At 39.7% G+C, this 19,368-nt stretch overlaps 2 protein-coding genes across 2 annotated transcripts in view; both read left to right on the top strand.

Annotated features, from left to right (window-relative positions):
* The first annotated feature begins 1,299 nt into the window (after positions 1-1,299).
* On the top strand, positions 1,300-9,158 carry LOC101300822 (NF-X1-type zinc finger protein NFXL1-like). Its single transcript, XM_004299461.1, is given in 10 exon segments — positions 1,300-4,187; positions 4,269-4,375; positions 5,759-6,043; positions 6,128-6,370; positions 6,472-6,525; positions 6,937-7,197; positions 7,317-7,369; positions 7,459-7,576; positions 7,666-7,920; positions 8,072-9,158. Coding segments are annotated over 10 exon segments (5,328 nt in total). The 5' UTR covers positions 1,300-1,302; the 3' UTR covers positions 9,139-9,158.
* Positions 9,159-19,185: 10,027 nt separating this feature from the next.
* The window catches only part of LOC101314859, a 1,165-nt gene continuing 982 nt past the window's right edge, over positions 19,186-19,368 (top strand). The window contains exon 1 of the mRNA XM_004301192.1: positions 19,186-19,332. Within this exon, the coding sequence (XP_004301240.1) occupies positions 19,186-19,332 (147 nt within the window). The remainder of the gene's footprint in view (positions 19,333-19,368) is intronic.

The following is a 19,368-nucleotide window of genomic DNA, read 5'->3' as shown; positions in this document are numbered from 1 at the left end:
TAACTACGCTAGCCCGAATATGTGAAAGACAGGCCCATGAGGTTGGCCCAAAAGAGAGAGGGAGAGAGCGATGCTTGGCGCCCAAGGCGGTGGTGGGCCTGACGGCAACACAGGCGTGGTGACCACGAAAATACTTGGAGAAGACCAGAAACAAATGGCGATAAAGAGAGCACGCGATTAATGTGACGAACTACTCTCACCGCCTCCCCCTCTCTTCCTCCCTTTTTCCTTCACCACCACGCCACCACCGTCTCCCCTACACACCTATATATACTCCTCTCTCTCCTCTTTCCTTCTATTCGGGTCGGACTCTTCTCCCAGCGAGAAGCCCAATTTACTCTCATTTATCACAGACCCTCTAAATCAAACACACACCTTTTCAATTCAATCTCGTCACCAACTCAATCTTCATTGGCGACTCTCCGATCAGGTACTTCTTCCTTTCCTTTTTTCATTTTCTTGTAATTATTGAATCGGAGAAATTAGGGTTTTTGAATGGGTTGTTGTGTGGATTGGAATTAGGGAGGAAATAGGACTTGGGTTAAGGTTAAAACCGTCGATTGTGGATTGATTGGTTTGATTTGTGACTGCAGTTTGTATTCGTTTTCGTTTTCTGTGGATCAATTTGAGTTGAGCAAACTGTTGGGGGACAGGAGCTGTGAGGGTTTGGTTGGTTCGGTGAATATGGCTTCTCAGGTCCGGGGTGAGCGTAGGGATAACAACAGGTCCAGGAATCCTTCTCAGCCTCGTTGGGTGCCGAGAGGCTCCAACCCTACCGCCGCTGCCGTGAACCCGCCTCCTCCGGGATTCAGTTTGAACTTACAGAATGGGAATGCCAACGGCCCTGCGGCAGGAGAGAGTCGGCAGCATAGAGGAGGACATGGTGGAAATGGAGGACAGCCCAATCATGTTTCGGCACCAGGAGAGAGTCGGCAGCATAGAGGAGGGTATAATGGAAATGGTGGGCAGCTTAACCAGGTGTCGGGACCATCAGAGAGTCGGCAGCAAAGAGGGGGGCATAATGGAAATGGAGGGCAGTCTAATTACAGCTTCACACCGTCAGATGGTCGGCAGCATAGAGGAGGACATAATGGAATTGTTGGGCAGTTCAATCACAGCTCTGTGCCATCAGAGAGTCGGCAGCACAGAGGAGGACACAATGGGAATGGAGGGCAGTCTAATCAAAGCTCCACATTATCGGAGAATCGGGAGCACAGAGGAGGACATCATGGTTACAGGGGTAATGTGGTTCGGCCGGTGAATCATAGAAGGGAGAGGGAAAAGAGTGAGAGTCAGGAGGGGATGGGAATGAAGGACTCTAGTTTGCCGCAGCTTGTGCAAGAGATTCAGGATAAACTGACTAAGGGTACTGTTGAGTGCATGATTTGTTATGATATGGTGAGGAGGTCTGCACCTGTATGGTCGTGCTCAAGCTGTTACTCGATTTTCCATCTGAATTGCATCAAGAAATGGGCTCGAGCTCCTACCTCTATTGATATGTCTGCAGGGAAGAATCAGGGTTTTAATTGGCGGTGTCCAGGATGTCAGTCTGTACAGCTCACATCGTCAAAGGAGATTCGCTATGTGTGTTTTTGCGGTAAGCGGACAGACCCACCTTCGGATTTGTATTTGACACCACATTCATGTGGAGAACATTGTGGGAAGCCACTGGAGAAGGAGGTTGCAGGAAGAGGAATAAGTAAGGATGATCTTTGCCCTCATATGTGTGTCTTGCAGTGCCACCCGGGTCCATGCCCTCCTTGTAAAGCATTTGCACCGCCGAGGTTATGCCCTTGTGGAAAGAAAACAATAACAACAAGATGCTCAGATCGGACTTCTGTTCTGACATGTGGCAATCAATGTAGTAAGCTTCTTGATTGTGGGCGTCACCGCTGTGAGCGGAAGTGCCATGTGGGTCCTTGTGATCCTTGTCAGGTGCCATTCAATGCTTCTTGCTTTTGCCTGAAAAAGGTGGAGGTTGTTCTATGTGAAGAGATGACAGTAAAGGGAGAGGTAAAAGCAGAGGATGGTGTTTTTTCTTGCAGTTCTAGTTGTTGTAAGAAGCTTAGCTGTGGCAATCATGTTTGCAGCGAAATTTGTCATCCAGGCCCTTGTGGAGAGTGCAATTTAATGCCACAGAATGTTAAGACATGCCATTGTGGGAAAACAAGCTTGCAGGAGGAACGCCAGAGTTGTTTGGATCCGATTCCAACTTGCTCACAAATATGTGAGAAGACTCTCCCTTGTGGGGTGCACCAGTGTCAACAGATATGCCATACTGGTGATTGCCCCCCTTGTTTGGTAAAAGTTACCCAAAAGTGCCGCTGTGAATCAACTTCTCGGAATGTGGAATGCTGTAATACAACGATGGAGAATCAGAAATTTACCTGTGATAAGCCTTGTGGACGGAAGAAGAATTGTGGAAGGCACCGTTGTAGTGAAAGGTGCTGTCCTCTTTCTAATTCAAATAATCGACTCTCAGGGGATTGGGATCCTCACTTGTGCTCTATGCCCTGTGGGAAGAAATTAAGGTGCGGGCAGCATTCTTGTGAATCTCTGTGTCACAGTGGCCACTGTCCTCCCTGCCTTGATACAATCTTCACTGACTTGACATGTGCATGTGGGAGAACTTCAATCCCTCCTCCATTGCCCTGTGGTACACCTCCTCCATCATGTCAGCTTCCTTGTTCGGTGCCTCAGCCTTGCGGACATTCATCTTCTCACAGCTGCCACTTTGGAGACTGCCCACCTTGTTCAGTGCCTGTGCCAAAGGAGTGCATTGGTGGTCATGTGGTTCTCAGGAACATTCCTTGTGGGTCGAAGGACATTAAATGTAACAAGTCCTGTGGGAAGATAAGGCAATGTGGTATGCATGCTTGTGGTAGAACATGTCACCCACCGCCTTGCGAGTCTTCCTCGTCAGCGGAAGTCGGCTCAAAATCTTCTTGTGGACAGATATGTGGTGCTCCTAGGAGGGATTGCAGGCACACATGTACTGCACCTTGTCACCCTTATGCTTCCTGTCCGGACGCCAGATGTGATTTCCTTGTGACAATCACGTGTTCTTGTGGCCGGATAACAGCAAATGTTCCTTGCGATTCTGGTGGCAGCAATGCTAGTTTTAATGCTGGCACTGTCTTTGAAGCTTCCATTATTCAAAAGTTGCCAGTACCACTGCAACCAGTAGAAGCCACCAACAAGAAGGTCCCACTTGGACAGAGGAAGCTCATGTGTGATGATGAATGTGCCAAGTTGGAGCGGAAACGTGTTCTTGCAGATGCTTTTGATATAGTTCCTCCAAATTTGGATGCACTCCATTTTGGTGAGACTAATGTTACTTCTGAGTTGCTTTCGGACCTTTTTAGGCGTGATCCAAAGTGGGTTTTATCGGTGGAGGAGAGATGCAAACAGTTGGTGCTTGGAAAGAGCAAAGGTGCTACAAGTGGCCTCCGGGTCCATGTCTTTTGTCCAATGCTGAAGGAAAAGAGAGATGTGGTTAGGGTGATTGCTGACAGGTGGAAGCTTGCTGTTCAAGCTGCTGGCTGGGAGCCCAAGCGTTTTATTGTGGTTCATGCTACTCCTAAATCCAAAGTCCCAGCCAGGGTGCTTGGGGTTAAGGGTACCACCACAGTAAACACATCCCAGCCTCCAGCTTTTGATCATTTAGTTGACATGGATCCCAGGCTTGTAGTTTCTTTCCCAGATCTTCCCAGGGATGCAGATATAAGTGCATTGGTTTTGAGGTTTGGTGGTGAATGTGAGCTTGTCTGGTTGAATGACAAGAACGCATTGGCTGTATTTAATGATCCTGCTCGAGCCGCAACTGCAATGAGGAGGTTGGATAATGGTACACTCTATCATGGGGCTATTGCTGTTTTGTCTGTGGCTTCATCTGGTTCTAATGCGTGGGGTGGAGTGGGAATAGCCAAGGAAGGAGCCTATACAGCACTGAAGGGTAATGCGTGGAAGAAGGCTGTTATTCGGGAGTCCTCTTGGAGAGAAGATTCATGGGGTGATGAAGAGTTGTCAGGTGGTTCTGCAGATGTCCAGGCATCTGTGTGGAAAAAGGAAGCTCCAATTGCTGCCTCATTAAACCGCTGGAGTGTACTTGATAGTGAAGTGCCTTTGGGATCATCTTCTGTATCGCCCACAGTAGAGGACTCTGGAAAGCATACTTCTGCTGGTGTATCTCCCACAGTAGAGGACTCTGGAAAGCATACCACTGCTGGTTTAATTTCTATGGTGGAATCAAATGCTAGTGGTTCAACTCCATCAAATGCAAGCAGTTCGACTTCCATGGGGCAGCTTGGAGGTTCTATTGCAGAAACATCTGAAGTGGTAGATGACTGGGAGAAGGCTTATGAATAAGATAATGGTGAATCAGTTTACTTGTAGGACTTTGGCAATGGGGTACTGATAGGAACTGCCCTGCCCCTTTTTTGGTATTTGGGTAAATTTCGGACCCCAAATAATCATTCAGTTAGCTGCAGTCAAATTTTGTCGTGATCTATTTTTAGCTTGGATTTCATATCTAATCCCATTGAGAATGGGACTCGTTACCTGTAGTTGCCTTCCATATAGTTGTGGAGGGATTTGTTTTGTTGCATGGGATAGCATGCATCCTGTAAATTCATGATTGTATTGGAAATGTAGCTCTTTCTATACAAGTAGAGGTTATTCACATCTCACTTTTCACTCTAAACAGATGCATCCTTTGCAGATTGATTTCCTTTTGTTTTTACCTTGACCAGCTTTATGGTTTGACCTTTTAATAGTGTCTGTTTTCTCATTGATTAGTTTGACTCATTTGATAAATACTCCGGAACATTGTAGAAATTTTTTCAAGTTAAGCTAGACAAAACGAATTACAGGTCTGCAGCGGATAACATTGACGGGGAAAAATCAAGGCAGAAGACAAGACATGTGAAGGGGTTCCTACCTCAACAAACTCCAAACTATAAGTCATGTGAATCAGATTTGCTTTATTATAATTTTGTGATTGATTAATAAACTTCGATCCTGAAAATTATAGGCGTCGCTGTCAGTCCGGCATTCCCTCCCAACTAGCTAGATATAGATATACCAACACCCCAAAGAATAAGAAACAGAAAACCTCTCTGTATTTATTGGTATTGAAGATGACCATATGTGTGGGATTTGTTTTAGTTTGTGATCCTCCACGTTGTCATCTCCGTGTGTAATGCATTGTGTAAGTCGCTTGCTTAACAACCCCAGCTGTCCTTCTTTCTTTCATATATATCTCTCTTGTACTATTCACATTTCCTCAGTAACTCAGTTTACATTGATTTCTTTCTTGACAATCTGTCTACTCGTATCAGCCAAACATGGATTGGGATTCTCAGCTCAGTTCTGCCACTTCCTCTAATCAGTTGAAGGTAACCTTTTTAGTTTCAGCCACAAAACTTTGGTTTATAATTCTTTTTGACTTGCCTGGATATAGAAAACCTGTAGAAGCAGTGATCACTGCTAGCTCTCTCTTTGATTTTAACTGTATTGCTATGTCATCTTTGATGGTCCCCCTTGGAAAGAAAAGAAAAAATAGGAAAGTTTTGAATTTGTATATTTTCTTTAGCATTTTGTACTCAATCCGGAGCTAGATTATAATCAGCTGTACTTGGTTAGAAATACCTGCTTTAGTTCATCAGTTGGGTTCTCCCTATTGTTCTTCTTCCCTATATATAGTTGATTATTTGTAAGTCTCATTGTCTTCATCTTATAGCGAATTGATTTTAACCAGTTGGCTGCTCCCTGGGGAGTTTTTATAATCAGCTTGAGCTTATCATCGTGTATAATATGCAGGAGACATGGAAGTATACACTTCTTTTGTCATTTCAGAGCCTTGGAGTGTTATATGGTCAAATGAGTACTGCGCCCTTATATGTCTTTGGGACAATTCATGCAAAAGATATCAAATCGGAGGATACAGTTTATGAACTATTCTCCTTCATTTTCTGGACTATGAGCATCATTTCTTTTCTGAAGTACGCCTGTATAGTATTACGAGCTGATGATAATGGAGAAGGTAATGGTCTCATATCCTTGTAATTGCAAGCATATACATCATTTTTCTACTGATGAACAATTTTCTTGCTTCCACAAATTGTAGGTGGTACTTTCGCTCTGTACTCACTCTTGTGTAGACATGCCAAAGTGGGTTTGCTTCCAAATGACAAAAGTTCCAATGAGGTTATGCATTATGAGAGGGAAATACCTTTCTGGATTAAGGTGGAATCGAGGGCTAAAAGAGCCATTGAAAAACATAAGAGTAGTCACTATGTCATGTTGGTCCTGGCTCTGTTAGGTTCCTGCATGACAATCGGCATTGGGGTGCTTACCCCAGCTCTTTCGGGTTTGGCTCTCCTCATCAACTTTTTTTTCAATTATTTGCTGCATCAGGTTTCTGTCTGAGTATGACTGAATGATTTGTTTACTTGTCCTCTCATTACCCAGTCTATTCAGCTTCAACAGGTGTTCAAAGATCACTGTCAGATATGGCCAAAAAATGTAAGAACTAGCTGTAAATTCAGTTAGAGAGATATCTTGTGCCTTGAGCATTATTCAGTAACTTAACTTTATTTTGTGGTTACCAGTTTCATCTTCGGAAAATAAACAAGATTCACTAGCAAAAGCTTTTAAAGATTGTGAGTATTCTACCTCAACACAGATACTTCAATTGTATTCAATCTGCCTTCTTTTCTTGTCATGAATCCTAGAATCCTATGAACTTACATGACTTAGGCCACAACTATGTTTTATATATACTCTAATGGTTGCATAAGAATTTACCCTCTGTAAGTTTATATGTTTGCAACTAGTGTGCTATTCTGCCAGTTCTTTTATATGTTTCTGTAATGTCTATGATTAAGATAACTTAATTACAGGATTTTCCTAATTATCAAATCATATTCCTTCCAGATGTACCAGTTCCTTTGGCATCTGCTATATTGGTGTGCCTCTTCACGCTCCAGCATTACGGGACACGTAAAATTGGGTTTATGTTTGCTCCGATTATCATTATTTGGCTGATATGTATTGGTGGAGTGGGTATATATAATATTTTCTACTGGGACAGAAAAATTATCCATGCAATCTCTCCAGTATACATGTACAGATTTGTTAGGAACATTAACGTTGGCCGTTGGAGAGCATTAGGCAGCATAGTTCTATGTGTAGCAGGTCTGCTTATGCTATAATTACCTGAGCTTCATTTTACTATATTTGAACTAACAATTCTTTGGTTTCCTCTCAGACAAGATTTTTTCATTAGATCATGAACATTCTCTCAACATTTTCAGGGTCAGAGGCCATGTACGCAGATCTAGGTCACTTCAGAAAGAAATCCATCAAGGTTTTATGATATCTAATATTCTGTCATCTAATATCATCATCTACTTCAAGATTTCAACTAACTTGTGGATGGTACATCCTCTGCTGCAGATTACATTTGTATGCCTCATCTATCCTGTTCTTGTTCTATGCTATGCCGGTCAGGCTGCATTTATCTCCAAAAACTTTCATGATGATGATTACAATCATCTCAGTGTGTCAGTTCCTTGTAAGTTGTACGCTTAAATATTGCTTCACTGAGTGCTTCATTTGCAAATTTATGTCTATCTAACACATGTGAAAACATGGAAATTCCAGTATCAGTTCGACACTGGTTCACTGCATTATCCCTACTTGCTTCAGCTGTCGGAAGTCAAGCCACCATAACGGCCAGTTTCTCCATCATAAATCAGTGCCTGGCACTTGGTTGTTTTCCCAGAGTAAAAGTTATTCATACATCAGATAAGATACACGGGCAGGTTTATATTCCCGATATCAACTGGATACTGATGGTTCTATGCCTTACTGTTACAATTGGTTTCCATAATATTGAGAAAATTGGCAATGCAACAGGTACTTATATCTCAACACTACACCTAGTTTAGTAACCACTGCCATATTTTTCTTTTACTTCTCTGAACTCTTACCAGAATAAATTTTAATGTTGCAACTTTGACATAATCGTATATATATAATTGTGTCATGGTTATCTGATGGATTTCAGGTTTGGCCGTAATTTCTGCAATGGTTGTAACAACTTGTCTCATGTCACTGGTGATTGCCTTATACTGGGAGAAGAGTTTGTTTGAATCTATCTGTTTTCTACTATTCTTCGGCTTCATTGAGGCGATGTATGTGTCAGCTTGTATTTTGAATTTCCACAAAGGAGCTTGGTATTTAGTTTTCCTATTGGCATTGTCCTTGACTATCATGCTTTCATGGCATTACGGAACCAAGAAGAAGCTTGAATTCGATTTAACAAACAAGGTGTCTGCAGAATGGCTTGTAGCTATTAGCCCAGCACTAGGAGTTACCAGGGTACCTGGCATTGGTTTCATTTATACTGATATAGTCTCAGGAATTCCAGCTTTCTTCTCACACTTTATTACGAATCTTCCTGCATTTCATCAAGTTTTGATCTTTGTGTCCTTCAAGTCTCTACCAGTTCCCTATGTCCCTGCAACTCGGAGGTACCTTGTGGGAAGGATCGGGCCAAAAGATCTTAAAATATATCGTTGTGTGGTGAGATATGGATATTGTGATCACATTAGAGACACTGATGATTTTGAGGAAGAGATTATTGGTTCGATTGGAGAATTCATTTCCGTGGAAGAAAATGACTTTGACAATTCATTTCAAGATAGAATGATCATAGTTGGCAAGCCACCATCAAATGGAAGTGCTTTGATTCCTTTAAGTGAGATTACCTCATGTGAGGACTCAGTGAGCTTGGTGCACAGTGAAAGCCGGCTAGGTACATTGGCTGATGCATGTGAGAGTGGTTTGGTTTCGATGCAGAGAAAAAAAGTCCGCTTCATGCTGCCTCCGAATAGTCCTAAGATGCGAGTATCTGTTAGGGAGGAGCTTCAAGAACTGATTGATGCTAGGGAGAGTGGTGCTGCATATTTCTTGGGTCAGGTGCATTTGGCAGTTCGTGACGGCTCAAACATTTTCAAGCGGTTACTGATCATGACTTACGTTTTGAGTGAGAAAAACTGCAGAGAGCCTCCCGTTGCACTCAACATTCCTCATGCTGCTCTTGTTGAGGTTGGTATGGTCTGTAGCATATAATTGAACTGTTTCATTACAAAATGAGAAGAGGAAAAGATACAGGAAAACAGAAGCAAGCTCAAAAATATAGAGTACAGAAATGTATATATAAGAAGTTACAAGAAAGAGTGAAGTAAAATTTGTCCTGGAATACAGTAACAAGAAAGAAAGAACTCGAAGATTATACTTGGACTTGTATGAATCAGTTTGATAAATAGAGGAGACAAAGTTTAGATGAATTACAGTCAATTACTAGTTTATGAAGAGTTACCGTTGGTGTCAATCAAGGAGTTGTGCTACCTGTAGCTCCTAATAACCTTTCAAGTTTTCAATCAACAACCAGTTAAATTCTGAACCAAGTTTTTTTTGGTAAATAAACGAGTATATTGAACCAAAAAAGGGAGGGCAAGCCCACTACACAACTGAAGTCAAAAACAAAGAAACTATAGAACAATAGAAAAAACAAATCAAACCAAAGGAAAGCAAAACAAAACTTGAAAAGGAAAAAACAAGAAAAGGCAAAGATGCATCTAAGTTCCACTTTTCAGTAATAAATCTATTAGTACTAGAACACTTAAACTTGATGGAAATGAGCATGCATCTGATCATGGAGATAATATTTTTGACTCTTGAGGACCAAATATGGAGCACATCTTTCATTTCTAAAGATATGATTATTCCTCTTTGTCCATATGAGATAAACAGTAACGGAAAGACCAAACTTCTTGATGATAGAAGAGAAAGACTTACCTACCAGAAGAGACCCATTCAATAAATAAAGCCTAAGAAGGGTTCAACCAAGACGCCCCATAAGAACAAAAAACATTCTTCCAAATGTGTAGCGAGAAAAAGAGGCAAAGAAAATATGATTAATATTCTCTGGAACTAGACCACAAAGAGGACAGAGAGGACTAATATGAGGAGAACAAGTAGTGACCCTATCAAGAGTAGCAAGCTTACCATGATCAACCAAGCAAAAGATAAAACTGGCTCTAGGAATATTATTGGTAAACCTTATACTTTTAGCCCAATCAACAACAAAATAATGAGTCTGAAGCTGATATATTGTTGTATGTTTTAATATAGTACTCGCAAGTGCACGAACCACTTATAGAATAGAAGTGCAAGCACGAGGTCGTTCCCTTTATGGATTGATTAGAACAACTTATTATGCTAATTATACTATGCCTAATGAAATAACAATATGATTTTATGATGTTTGGATTGAAAACAAAAAATAAAGTAATAAAATTGAAATTAAAGACAAGAGAACAATGAAATTTCTATGAGTTTAAGAGCAGATTATGAAGATGCTAAAACATTGAATCCACCACCTAATACTCATACCCTCCTCTCAAGTTGATAGCAATTGAACTCCCTAGATTGCATGCTAAAGATTTCCGTACATAAGCCTTATTGATCCCAGACATATGCCAAAGTTCTTCTAAACAATGAATTCTAACTTATTGATTCTGTATAGAACTCAAGTAGCCAAACTATAATTTACTTCACGTTATGATCAGGTTCAAGTAAAACATGTTCAACTCCATTAAACACAAAAGAACTAGAAAATCATGTAAACAAGAATATCGACTATGATCAAGCACTTGTATTCTTAACTTACAACTCTCTAATCACAAAATTAAATAAATCCTTTGGAACCCTAGAAAACATCTACTCTCGATCAAGCCTCATGTTTTCAAACCAAATAACTAATAAACAAAACCTAGGTCTTATTGATCCCAAACAAAGATTTTGAATAAAAGTTTAATTAAAATGGTGATTGAGAATTTAACATGGCAATCCATTGAATCCAAAACAATCAACTAAAGAAATAGAGTAATCATACTAGGGGCTTCATCTCAGCCCTAGCTAGAAGTTTAGAAATCCATAGATAAAGAAAACATGACTAGAAATAAAGATAGCATGGAAGAAACAAAAGAAGATATAAGAACTCGGGTTGAGTGATGGAGAGGCTCCGTTCTTCTTTTCCTTCTCTGCCAATATTGCTGCGTCTTCCTTTGCTGCGTCCCTGTTCTTCTTTTTAATGTCCTTAGGGTTCTTCTTTTATTCCCCTTGAAATCCCAATTGATTTGGGCTTTTTCGGACTCTCCTTGTCCAACTTGGAATTGTTATCTTCTCTCCAAATAACACAAGGTTATTATTGTCAATGTAAGGATAGCCTTCCAAATGTGTAGACACGTTCAGCCCTTTTCCTTAGTATTAAGATTGATGGACTTGGGCTTCACAAATTAGAATCATGAGAAGAAACACAAAATTCGTTAGAATCTGCCTCCACGCGTTGCGTCTACTCAAACCTTCATAATTTGCTCTAGAAAAATACAAATCCACTTCCGCAAAATTTCTCAGAAAGCTAACATCTGTAGCTTTCCAATGGTGTATGGTTCGCCTCCAGATTCCTTGTGAGTAGGTACAATTTAATTCCCAAAGTTGATGCACAGCATGGCAGTTTCTGGATCACTTAGCTCTAAATTCTCTTTTTCTCCAACTTGACCTACAAAACATAAAAACCAAGTAAATGACTCACAATTGACAAGAACTAAGCATATAATCATGCATATAAGGGTATAAAAATGTATGAAATATGAATCTATCATCCATCGCTAAAGCTGTAGAGAAAATTCCAGAAGTAGAACCTAACCATATAACCAGAAAATTCAAGAATCTTTGCAACTTGAATTTGGAAGAAGACCGTCTAGATTATTTGCAACCTTAAGAACGACAAAATTAGTAGAAAGAGGCCATTACCAAGACTCACCCATCACAACAGAGCTAACCAAGGCATTGGAAGGAACACCAAAATTAACAAGAGTGCCAATAATCATGTCAGAAATAAGTAGACTTTCCATCACCAATAGCATGCTTAATAAAAGGACGAATAAGATCTCTAATCTTCAACAACTTCCTTCAATTCCATGAGCAATAAGGGTTTTTTTTTTTTTTTGGGGGGGGGGGGGGGGGGGGAGGGGTGTTAGACACCATCGATCCAAAAACTTTTATCTCTTAGGAAATTAACTTTGATCTAATAAGATTAAAGACTGGAGTCATATGTTAGAAGAATCCAAATATGCCTCGTCATTAGAGCCTTATTTCAAATATGAATCGATCCAAAAGCTTTTATCTCTCAGGAAATTAACTTTGATCTAATAAGACTAAAGACCGGAGTCATATGTTAGAATAATCCAAATATGTCTCGTCATTAGAGCCTTATTTCAAATACGAAGACTTTTGATTCTCAGACCTCCCTCACTTGTAGGAGTACAAACAACCTCCCAAGCCACTTTAGAAGAATAATGGCATGTACTACTTCTAGGCCACAAAAAACATCATAATTTCTGCTAAATTAAGTTATGGATCTTTTTCGGAAAAAAAAAATGAGAAGCCCAAATTAAACACCTGCAAACTACAAAGAACATAATTAATAAGTTGACGAAACTAAAATATATGTATTTAGGATATGAGGGACCTTAAGGCCTTGTTTGGATTGCAGCATGAGATTGATTCTTTTGTCTTTCTTTCTCATGGGAAAGGAAAGATAAGAGGGAGATGGGGTAGACACCATCGATCCAAAAACTTTTATCTCTCAGGAAATTAACTTTGATCCAAGAAGACTAAAGACTAGAGTCATATGTCAGAAGAATCCAAATATGCCTCGCCATTAGAGCCTTGTTCCAAATATGAAGACTTTTGATACCCAGACCTCCATCCTTCACTTGTAGGAGTACAAACAACCACCCAAGCCACTTTAGAAGATTAATAATGGCATGTATTACTTCCAGGCCACAAAAACCATCTTAAGTTCTGCTCAATTAAGTTATGGATCTTTTTCGAAGAAAAAAAAAAAAAAAGAAGAAACCCAAAACACCTGCAAACTACATAGAACATATCTAATAAGTTGATGAAACTAAAATATATGCATTTAGGATATGAGGGACCTTAAGGTCTCATTTGGATTGCAGCATGAGATTAATTCTTGTCTTTCTTTCTCATGGGAAAGGAAAGATAAGGGAAATGAAATTTCCCGATAACTTTTTGTTCTTCAATTTATGAACATAAAGAAAATCATTTTAAATATTGTTAATTAATGCAATAAAATAAGATGATGTGAGTAATAAATGTAAGAAAATGAAGGAAGTTGTTCATTTAGATTTTAGAAGGAACCATTTTCTTTCATATTTTCCCTTCCTTCAGCATTCCCAAACGTAGGAAACGAACAATTTTCATTTTCGATTCTTGTTTTTTGTGAACCAAATGAGGCCTAAAAACGAAATTGTGTTTGACATACTTTTCCAACAATCATGTTTGAAAGGTAACCCTAACAGTTTTCTTCATATCTTGATTTTTCTTTGTTTCAAGTAACTTCAGCTAATATAAAGCATCTTTTGCTCCAAACCAACATATTCCCTTATAACTCAGTGAAATAGGGATAATGTCATAATGAGGAAAGAGATTAGAAAACCTAAACTTACAGCAATTTGTAAACTTGCTAGGAATAAATGTGGATACCGGGAGATTCTTATAGAGAATTTGTTAGAAGCATAAACATTGAAGAAATGTTGGTTTTTTTGTTTCCTTATAATACAGAAATTTTAAGACGTTGGAGAAATAGTGATTTTCCAGAAACATTGAAGAAATATTGGTTTTCCAGAAATAACTAAGAATATTGAGATGAATACTAATTCAACTACGTATTATATGCAGGAAAACATTTTCAGTACACAGCGTGTATCTTCACATACATACATGGATGGTCAGGATTAAAGGAAATAATATAGAAACATGGTGGTCAAATATATAGATTGTTATAAATGGTTAAGATTGTGTCGTGTAAATACACGTGGTGTATACAAGAATTTCCACTATATGCAGTTATATCCGTTGACCAACATCTCGATCTTTATAGTTTCTGAATTTATGACGCTTACCGCAGGAGTGATCTAGATGATTCATATATAATCGAATCACCATGCCAAAACGTCTCAATATAGTCATTTGCATTCAAACAAATATATGAATAGAAACTTAATTTCAACATCATATACATATAACATATATATATATATACACACACATATATACATGCATGGTGAACAAGCAAAACTTTACATTTATTGGTATACATACATATATTTACATTAATTGTATATCTACAGATGATAGATCGACCAAATAAGAAGCCTCTTGCAGGCAAATATATGTGAGCAGCGGCAGTTTTATTCTCACATGTATATAACTATATATATGGTATATGCACTCACACCATGCCTAAACTAACCAGTAGATTCTATTAGATAGAACTTATTTAGCAAGATATATAGCAAGCTAGCTAGCCAGGCACAGGAGGCATGTCCTTGGAAGTTTCAAATATGGAGTATATATTCAAGTACGCACTTACAGCATGGAGCATCTTTAATTTCATGGGATTTATTTACTAGATATTATCAACTTATATGGCGGAGATAGATCGAACCATGCATACTCAGCATATAATCAGTTATGGATGGGAGACTTGCTTCTAACTGGGGTGTAATCCACGACCAGTGAGTCGTCATCTATGCCTTGTGCAGCAGCACCGCCCAGATTCTCTTGCTTTTGCTTGGTTTCAAATGGGTGGCTGCTTCTGCTGCTGCTGATATCACTGGTCTCGACTAGTTCTGCATCTTGAAGCACACTACTCACAGCCGCACCTTTTTTCATGACGGCATCGATCCTTCTGCTGCTGCTGATATCTCGTGCTGTGTCATGCACGTACGTACATCAAAGTAACCGGCCAGACAAAAAAAACCATCAGTTAGTTTTACTCTATATCAATATCGATCATATAAAACTATCTTGCATGGTTTACATGTTAAAAACTACTGACTTACCATGAGCTACGAGTGGTAGTGACGAGATGAGGAAGGGTACTAGCGTAAATGCGAGGTGAAGAGAGATGATACTGCGCTTGTTCACAGTTACGAAAGCCATCATGTAATTGCAACAAAAAAAGCATGCAGTTACTTCACCAGGTGAGTAGCTGGAACTTCTACAAGTTTCTCTCCACACATTTTGAGTTTCGACTTGCTTATATACACACAGAATGAAGATGCATGCGGTTCATGCATAAATTAATAATGCCGATGCATGGATACCGTAGTTAGGTATATCTGGCTAGCTTGTAAGGTCAAACTGTGCATGGCGTATGTGATATGTGGGTGATATATTTGGACATGTGGGGACGTGTGTGTTTTTGGAGTAAGTTCACGTAGGCATAAGCAAAACCAGAAAATTTGATCAATATATGGAGCAAAGCATACATATATGAGTAAGGTCACTTCAGCATGATTCGATGCAAATCAGCTTCACAAATTTGCATATCTTCGTACGGGAGGATTCACATTCACTAGCCATGCATGGCCAGAAACAGCAGTACATAGCTAGCTATAGTGTCGTCGTCGGGTAGAACGTACGTATTGCCATAACATCGACCTCATATATATAAAAATATCAACTTTTTAAGAAACAAAAAAAGATAACTGGATGAGCTAGCTAGCTTGCCCTATAGATTTGGTTCGAGTGAGATTAGTGATTTGTTTTGTACAGATTGACGGAGGCATGATCCATCGGATCGACTACATCATATGAATAGACGGAGATTCTTCAGTCCACACGGTGATGGGTCACCAACTGTTAGTTAACTACGCGTGGATGCACGCGCTAACGAAGTGAAAACATATCAAACGGACTTAACTAATCAAACAGTTAACGAGCGCAGTGCCCCGCCCCCGAAGGCATGCTGCTCCGTGCTCGCTTCAACCATATGCTCTCCATCAGGGCCATCACGTGAACTCCCTCCCCCACGAACTCTACTGGTCGAGACTCCAGAGAGAGAGAGAGAGAGAGAGAGAGAGAGAGATATGGCCATGGAGCATGCATGCATGAAAGGGTAAAGGGTGCAGTGTAGAACCCCTACAAACCCACATGTATATGTTGGTAGTTATGTATTGGCACTATCTTTTCAAGACAAGATTGAATTAGCTTAATTATTGTCTTATACGCAAGGCATAGTTGTTGATCGATCGCACCTTGCCAACAGCATAAACAGGCCGCTGAGTTTGTTTGGCCATCTAATCATTTTATCGTTATGTATTAAAACCAAGCAAAGATCGATCCATGTTTTGAAAATGGAGGTTCATCGTATTTTCTAGATTATGATTATATATTGGAGTGGCAGTGTGGCTTAATGTTAGCCATGTAGAACTTAACTGAGACTTGATCATTATTTTCCCTACGAAAATGAAAGATGGAGAAAATGCATTTGTGCCATTCAACAGGGAACCAACAAAATTGACATATCGATCTTTATATGAAAACGAACTGAATTTGGACTGCTACAAATAGAAATGAACTGATCGATCGATCCCTTGTTGTTGTACGTCAAGCTAGTTCTCTTCCTCAATGGTCAACTTAACCCTCTTTTTCATTAGCACCGTGGCAAATTATTGTCAAAAATTTCAGAACAGGGATCGGTGGCCGGCCGGCCGGCCAGTGTCCCGGCCTTGAGCATGTACGTATATATACAGAGAACGTAACTTAGGGGTGGACATGGGACGGGATAGAGCTAATCCCACGGCCCGTCCCAGATATTGAAATCGGGACGGGACGGGACGGGCTTTGCATTTTTTAGATTTCATCCCACCCGGGCCCTATCTCGGTCGAGACGAGATAGGATGGGACATGATGGGTCCAGTTCCAAATAAAAAAAGTTGAAAATAAACTTGTAAGCAAAAGAAAAAGTTTTATAGTTTTATAGTGCTCTTTACTTTATTAAGTATTAACAAGTACTTGTAACATATTTACAAGTACAACACGGTGTAATAAGAGAGTTTATACGTACTGCTTACTTTCTCTAAACTTGTCATCACTATTACAGTGCAAAAAGAGAGTCTACAACAATCAACAAATTAAAGTATTAAACATCACTGTTATTGAATTGGAGACAACCTAGTAACTTAAAGAAACAAAGAGCTAAAATTAAAACACTTAAATGAAAGGTTCAAATCACATATTAATCAATAAAAAATCAATAATTAAAATAGTCGGGATGGGACGGGCCTAAACGGGACTTGAATTATTTGTCCCACGTCCCTTCCCGTTGTATAGGGATGGGATGGGACGGGACGGGAAGGGACGGACATCGTTTTGAGATTTAAATCCCGTCCCGTCCCGACAAATTTTAGAACGGGACCGGAACGGGTTCGGGATTACGGGATTTTATGCCCACCCCTACGTAACCACATGTGCTGATCATTATTTGTTATTAGCAAGTTTGGGACATGCATGGCTGGAACATGGATGCAGGTTTTTATCGGTTCTCCTGATCGATCTAATGTTATGATCCGCTTTTGGAAGTTGATTTATTTGTGTGTTGGCAAAATTGCTTTTGGCCTCTGTAATAATAAGAGAAAAGAACGAAACTGAATTGGAATCCTTCAATATCAAGTCATCAATTATGGGAGCTAGAATCCGATCCATGCATCTCCCTAAGTAGAACATTCATCCCAATAATCTGATTTGTCTTTTCCTTTTTCTTTCCAAGATGGATTATCTATAGTGCCGCCTCATGGTCCAAGAAACAAACAAATTGGGTTTACTAGAGCACCTAGCTCCTCTCCCTTCACTATGTTCCTGCGAGCCCATGCATGTTGTCCATCGATGCTGGCCTGCCTTTTCTTAATTAGGTTAGGGTTCAACACTTGAAAACCTTTTGTTTTGGCAATTTCCCACAAAGGATATATAGTACCTTAGGAGGGGAACGATAGGGCAAAACCTCTTATAATAAACAACAAAATCAGAGGGGAACCATATAGCATGAGCAATAGATGAAGCTTAAGATTCAGATAAAAAAAGAAGAAGATGAAGCTTAAGAAACTTGTATCTCTAAGATGAAACGTATACAGATTAGAATTTTTGCTAATTTTGTTATGAACTTTTATATCAACTATAAATTGAATCATATGCAAGTGATATGTTTCTCCTTTGATGGGCTCAAGAGTCTAAATTTCTACCTTTCGTTGCACGGTTGGGGTTTTCACTTCCATAGTCACCGCTGATCTGATTTGTAGAGTAACTAGCTAGTAATTCCAATTGGATCGTTGAGACTTGAGAGAACGAAATGCCAGCTTAGCTTTAGCTTTGGTGGGGGAGATGTATGATATTTATCTATCTGCTCGATGATATATCTGTCTGCGTACGTACATACACAATCTTTGATACCTTCCCCATAAAATCAGATATCAAAAATTACGCCTTGAATAGTCGTTTTCGTAAGAGCGTATCAACAGTAGTGGAAACATTCTCTTCCTCAAATTCAAGTGACCAAACATCGATAAAAGCAGTTAACTGTTTACGTGTGAACAGTTAGGAATTTGGAGCTTTGTACTGCTTCAAACAGTGAGGTATTGAGAGCTGACACTGTTGACCAGTAAAAAAGGAAAGAAAGATCCATCTGATGATGATGATGATGCTAACTAGTAAACCCAGTAGTGCTGATTAAGCTACTACTGTACTAGTTACAAGGCCACATCGTTCGAGAAATTAACCAGACCCTCGATTAGTTCCTTTCTTCATGTAAAAAGACAGAACCAAAAAGAAAAGATAGACCGGAGATAGCGAAAAGGCCAAGAGACCCACTTCCCTCTCCTCTCCCTCTCCAAGAATATGAATTCATTATTAGCTTAGCTTAGCTAGTGTGTTCTCAGTCGACTACTGAGTAGAGTCTGACTGATGTTGTACCATTCGGGCATTCACTCATTCAAATTATGATGCATGCACTAGTCATTCCATTGCTGAACTCCAAAATAGGAGCGTCAGTACTCTACAGTACAACCCCTCCACGGTGGCCTTTTTCCTGAATGAAGGATTGGCCTTATATAGTAAAGAGTAAAGACTTCCTACTCGATATATATAGCTTGTCTGGGTATATATATAACTGGTTAACAAAAATTGTTGTTTCAGGCTTTTAGTTCCTCTCGATCATCTCTATCTGTTGTTTAACTTGGAGTATATATGGAGGCTTTCATGGGTAGTTACAAGGAGAAAGAAGAACAACGAGAAGAAAATCAAGATGATGATCATGAGGAGAACCTCAAAACTAGAATCTCTAGCCATCCTTTATATGGGCTCTTGGTTGAAACTCACCTTGACTGTTTGAAGGTAACCTACTGGTTGAAACTCTCTCTCTCTCTCTCT

This window comes from Fragaria vesca, linkage group LG5, assembly GCF_000184155.1.
Source record: "Fragaria vesca subsp. vesca linkage group LG5, FraVesHawaii_1.0, whole genome shotgun sequence".
Taxonomy (NCBI): domain Eukaryota; kingdom Viridiplantae; phylum Streptophyta; class Magnoliopsida; order Rosales; family Rosaceae; genus Fragaria; species Fragaria vesca.
The sequence above is the reverse complement of the archived record's forward strand: the minus strand, read 5'-3'. Positions and strand labels throughout refer to the sequence as shown.